The following is a 5,732-nucleotide window of genomic DNA, read 5'->3' as shown; positions in this document are numbered from 1 at the left end:
TAACTATAAGCTTTATCAAAGAGGAAAGTCTTAAGCCTACTCTTAAATGTGGAGATGGTGTCTGCCTCCTGAACCCAAACTGGAACCTGGTTCCACAGGAGAGGAGCTTGATAGCTGAACGCTCTGGCTCCTAGTCTACTTTTGGAGACTCTAGGAACCACAAGTAACCCTGCATTCTGGGAGCGCAGTGCTCTGGTGGGGTAGTAAGGTACTATGAGCTCTTTAAGATAAGATGGTGCCTGACCATTAAGAGCTTTGTAGGTAAGAAGAAGGATTTTAAATTCTATTCTGGATTTTACTGGAAGCCAATGCAGAGAAGCTAAGACGGGAGAAATATGATCTCTTTTCCTGGTTCCTGTCAGAACACGTGCTGCAGCATTCTGGATCAGCTGAAGAGTCTTAACGAACTTTTTCAAGCAGCCTGATAATAAGGAATTGCAGTAATCCAGTCTAGAAGTAACAAATGCATGGACTAGTTTTTCTGCATCATTTTTAAACAGGATGTTCCTGATTTTTACAATATTACGTAGGTGAAGAAAGGCGGTCCTTGAAATTTGCTTAATGTGAGACTTAAACGACATGTCCTGATCAAAGATAACTCCAAGATTCCTCACAGTGGTGCTGGAGGCCAGGGCAATGCCATCAAGGGAAACTATATCTTTAGATAATGCGTCACGGAGGTGCTTAGGCCCCAGAGCAATAACTTAAGTTTTATCTGAGTTTAAAATTACAGGTCAATTTGTATGACCTGTATGACGCCTTAGATTTTAACATTTTTAGACTGTAACTCTGTATGTCATTTTACCACTTGGGCACAAACTCAATGCGACTTACAGCGCGAGGCGATTCCACTTGATTAATCTGACAGCGCTTGCTGGTGTTGGATGCATAGTTGGTTTTTGGGGAACTTCGACAGCGGAATATCCCCCCTTGAATGTGTAAACACTGCGATAACAAGGCGATCACGGTGTATTCCTCCGAGAAATTAACACTTTTATGAAAAAATTCCAAGGTAATAAAAACAAATTTTCCAAGGTTTATACAGTAAACACCATGTGGTTAAAATTTTCATATAGGATACTCTGACTTCCCGTTCCCATGAAGGCAGCATGGAGTTGTGCAACAGAAACGCCAAAGAGAAAAAGAGTGACAAAACACACCGTCTCGTCCAGTCACAGCTCCATGCAGGTTGTTGCAGGCCACAGTTTTTTGCAAGTGGTTGAAAGTTTAAACTCGTATTGTTGAGAATATCTGGTGTAAACTCGCCTTAAAACTTTCACCACAACACAACGCAAAGTGTTACTTCCAGCGCCCCCCGTCGCCCTCTGAACGCCCCTGTTGAGAAACACTGTGCTGGATAAAAGTCAGAGGTTCAAAGTTTTTATAATTTATCCCCTGGGTATCATGAATGCCTTCACTAAACATTACGGTAATCCATCCATTAGGTGTTGCAATATTTCAGTCTGGACTGGACAACCAAACCGTCGTCCCTAGAGTCGCCAGCATGGCTAAAAATAATCTAGTGACCTATTGGAGGCAGTCCCAGATATAAAATATTAAGTCTTTCTCTCTGTGTAACTTACAACTGCTGTTTAAACGTTTAAAGGAAGAGGAAATGGGGAATTCTCTTTGGTTGACATGCAAAGAACAGAGCAGTCTATGTCACGAGGGTGCTACAGTTTATTTCCTGGAAATACCAGTGAGGGAAACCTTGCTGCAATAATTACAGTGATTTCCCACAGCCTTTATTTTAGTTTGTTGTATCAGTTGCCCTGAAAAGATCAACAGATAAACAGGCCCGTGAGTCACAGTTTCTGGAGGGTTTGGGGAAATTACAAGCCCATTTCCTTCAGTGTGCTGGGATCATGTCCAAAACCACACCAGGAAATGATGTTTGAAAACAGCTGTGATATATGTGGCAGATGTGGGTTAAAAGCAGGCTAAACATGATTAAAAGTAAAGTTTTTAGATGTCTTTGTAACATTTTACCCTCAATGAAACAGCGTTTAAATCACTACTACATTGTGCAGCACTATCTAAATATATGTTGAAAAACAGGTAAAGAAATGTTACAACACGCACAGGTGCATCTCAAAAAGTACAGTGAAAAAGTAAATTTTATTACACATAAAGTGAAAATTTCAAAACTTTTTTTGTATGTTTTAATTACAGCTTAAAGCTCATGGAAATCAAAACTCCAGGATCTCAAAATGTATTAGTGTAATTTATAATACATGAATATCGACCTGAGAAAAGCTCAAATCAGCTGTTTAACTCAAAACACCTGCAAAGGTTTCCTGAACCTTTAATCTCTCAGTCTGGTTCTGCTGCTCACAATGAACTATTTTTAATAGATGCACCTTTAGTTGTCTGTAGAGTAGTTTTAATTCAAATGTTTATACGTCTCTTATCCAATAAATCATCCCAGTGTTTAGTCCCTGCTACGCTTAGGTATGGAACAAGTATGTTCACAGTTTAGAGATCATAAAGATGGGATTATATTGTGGGAGGAAAGTGCAGATCAAAGGTGACCTGAAACACGACAAAGATCTCTGACCATAGAAAGTACAGATCTTACATCCCATAGTTAGTGTGGGATACGATTGTTAAGCTTGTTTTTGGGATGAACCGTCGCACAGAACATGAAGTGCAGGAGGAAATACCTGTTCCATCAGCTATATAATTATACAAAATATTATATTATATAAAATATTTTAAACAGTTTGACCTTTGCTCTCTTTGTTAATGTTTTAGTTGATAGAAGTGATACTCTGTCTGAGTTTGGTTCCTCCACAGCAGCTGTGCGTTACTTAGAAATGGGAAGCTGGGGGACAGGAAACACAGGAGCCTTGCTGCAGTTAACACGAGACAACTGCAGATTGTTGATTTCAGTAACAAACTAGAGACGTGTCGTGACCTTTGTGCGACTGCTCATCCCACACATTCTCACCTTGTGCATAAAAGACAAACTCTTTGCTTCAGCTGATCTCTGTACATCCTGAGCCCGTTTGCAAATGTGAAACAAAGTTCCCCCAAGACAATTTTAGTTTTTCATCTTTATTAAAGACAGATTCCAAAACACATTTCATACTTTGTGGTCAGAAATGAGAGAAATTAAAAGGTGTTACTCAGAGTGACAAAATAATACAACCCGTTCTCACTCCCACGTCTACTCAGGATCATTGTTTTTTATTGATACACGATCAATCATCATCTCTGTTACGCACTGGGGAGCCCCGTAGCCTTGTTTTATAACGCTAAAGGTCTATAATTTGTAACAGTAAAGTCTGAGTAAGGAGGTGTTTGGCGTGGATGGAAACTGGACTTTCAATCAAGAGACCAGTGTTTGTTTCACGTGAGAAACAAAAAGTCAACAATGAGTGTTTTTATTTGTTTGGTTTGTGAGAACGGGTTGGTCTCCACAGACAACGTCAGCTGTGTGGACAGTTTACGTCTACTCTGGATCATTGTTTGTTTTCTAGATCCGAACTGCACCACCTGTCCAGCACCAGACAGACATTTTTCTCAGGAGCTGAATATTAGACTTACAGTCATCTGCTGGATTCAAACATCATTATTTAAATATCTGTAAAGAAACTCAGTGACTCATCACAAGTTAGTGGGGGCGACTCCAAAAACAGACATTTAAATCTCCAATTCTGGATATTTACACAATGAAACTGAGAGTTTCTGTTTCCTCTAAAAGCACATTTCTTCTGTATAATCCATACAGTTATGATTTTTACAGTACTGGTGCTGCAGTTTCCTGTCAGTGGTTTCCTGCTTTCACTTTAGTGTAGAACGTCAGTGCAGCTTTTCTATCTGTGGAGAAAGGACACAAACAAACTATCAACAAGTGAGGCACAGTGCTACAGTCATTAGGTGGACAAAATAATAGAAACCTTTATTTCACTGTTCACACCAGGCCTTTCAGTAGCATGAATGTTGAGGGTGCATTATTGTCAGAGAACAATCAGACATGTTCATACGGAAATCCCGGCTGAATGGGAGGTTTCCTTTAGTTTTGGTATGCAGATCAGATTTTGGTAATATTTTTTGGGGTACATTCAGCCTCAGTAAAGACGAGTGACAGGTTTGCTGAATTTTAAAGTATCTGTCTGAAGTGGACCTAATTAGACTGCTTTTATTTGCCATTTTTTTATAATATTATAAAAAATATTATCTGTTAATGACTTAATATCATCAGTGTTTATTTGGTAAATAACCAAATGATCTGAACTAGATGAAACACAAAAGCAGTAGAGAAGTAAATCGTGCATTAAAACAAAAATGTGTTTTAAATTCAGATGGATAATTTATTATATCAGTCCTATTGATGCTTACATCGAAACTCACAACTTACAGCCTGACTTTATGTGGCGGTTAAATGATTCATAATGAGAAGAAAATATCAGGATGCAGACAGACCGCAGTTTTCTCTGACTCTAACATCCACCTGTATATTTACTACTTACTAGTAATTGAGTATCTTTCATATTGACCAAACTTTATATCACATCCACCTGCCTCATGTACATAATAATACTGCATAATTACTGCACAGAATATTAATTTATTCCAGCTTCCTTTGCACTATTTCACTGCACTACTGTCTTCCTGTCTACAAATGTTTTTTTGTTTTCTTTTTAGTTTGTTGAGCTTGTTGTCCTCTTTGTTTATGCTTGTTTTGTGTGTGTACACTTGGAGTATGTGACCTGAGTCAACTTACTCGTATGTACAGTATGTGTACACATACCTGGCGATTAAAGATGATTCTTACTCTGACTGAAGTAACCAATCAGAAGCCAGAATGACTTTGACTGAAGTATATAAGAGGACAACTACAGAGGTAGATTCAAATATTTAAACATGTAAATAAACTGTATAACATTGTAAATGTACTTGTTTGGTAAATTAAGTCAAACATATGAATTATCTTTTAAGCCTTACCTTTATATACAAAATAGTTTCAATTGTAACTATGCATCATATTTTAAAGCTGATTATATTTTTTTATATAAAATCTTCCATCAATCAATAAGCATTTTCATCACACCTCAGTCCCAGTACCATGCCTTAATGATCCATATAGATATAGTGATATATAGTATTTGATATAGTAATTAGAAGCCTAAGTAATTAGCTGCTAGATGACAACATTTCCCTCTGAATGTAGTGGAGTCTTAGTATAAAATGGAATAAAATGGAAATCTGTAAAATTACTTCATTGATAGCTAATACAATATTTGAGTAAATGTATTGAGTTACTTTCCACCACTGTCGAATTTTAATTATTTTAAATTAAGACTTGCACCTTTTTTTTTATGAATCAAACCAAAGAAAAACCAGATGAAGGTCTTAGAGTCAGGATGGTGGGAAAAGCGTCTGCTGCTGGGTCTTTCAGGTGTCTTCTTTATTATTATGACCATGATCTTTATCCAGTCTGTGTCACTGATTTTTTTTTCTCATGCTCGGTATCTGTGTTTTTATCGTAACTATGTTATCACTCTCTAAATATAGTCCACAAGTCATTGAAAGTATAAATAGAAACTCGGTCAGACTCCACTGACAGTAGAATGGGTGGAGCAACGAGATCATGTCAGCTGTTTTGATTACAGTAACTTTGGTGATATTAGTCGTAATAAGCCATATTATAATCGACCTATACGGCTGTTTTTCTGGTGAGGATGGGTTGGTTATTTATTGTAAAGGTGTTCCTGCTGAAATGTTGT

At 37.6% G+C, this 5,732-nt stretch overlaps 1 protein-coding gene across 5 annotated transcripts in view; it reads right to left on the bottom strand.

Moving 5' to 3' along the window:
- Nucleotides 1-5,732, bottom strand: part of LOC123980359 — a 42,193-nt gene that overhangs the window by 22,970 nt on the left and 13,491 nt on the right. For 2 of the 5 annotated variants that reach the window (XM_046064712.1, XM_046064709.1), the window contains one exon: nt 3,042-3,822. The exons of the other annotated variants lie outside the window; for them this stretch is intronic. In XM_046064712.1, the coding sequence (XP_045920668.1) occupies nt 3,770-3,822 (53 nt within the window). In that variant the 3' untranslated portion in view covers nt 3,042-3,769. Of the gene's footprint in view, nt 1-3,041; nt 3,823-5,732 lie in introns of those variants that run through there. 5 annotated transcript variants of the gene reach the window in all.

The sequence above is a fragment of the Micropterus dolomieu genome, linkage group LG12, assembly GCF_021292245.1.
Source record: "Micropterus dolomieu isolate WLL.071019.BEF.003 ecotype Adirondacks linkage group LG12, ASM2129224v1, whole genome shotgun sequence".
Classification (NCBI taxonomy): Eukaryota; Metazoa; Chordata; class Actinopteri; order Centrarchiformes; family Centrarchidae; genus Micropterus; species Micropterus dolomieu.
This window is presented reverse-complemented; position numbering and strand designations above follow the sequence as displayed.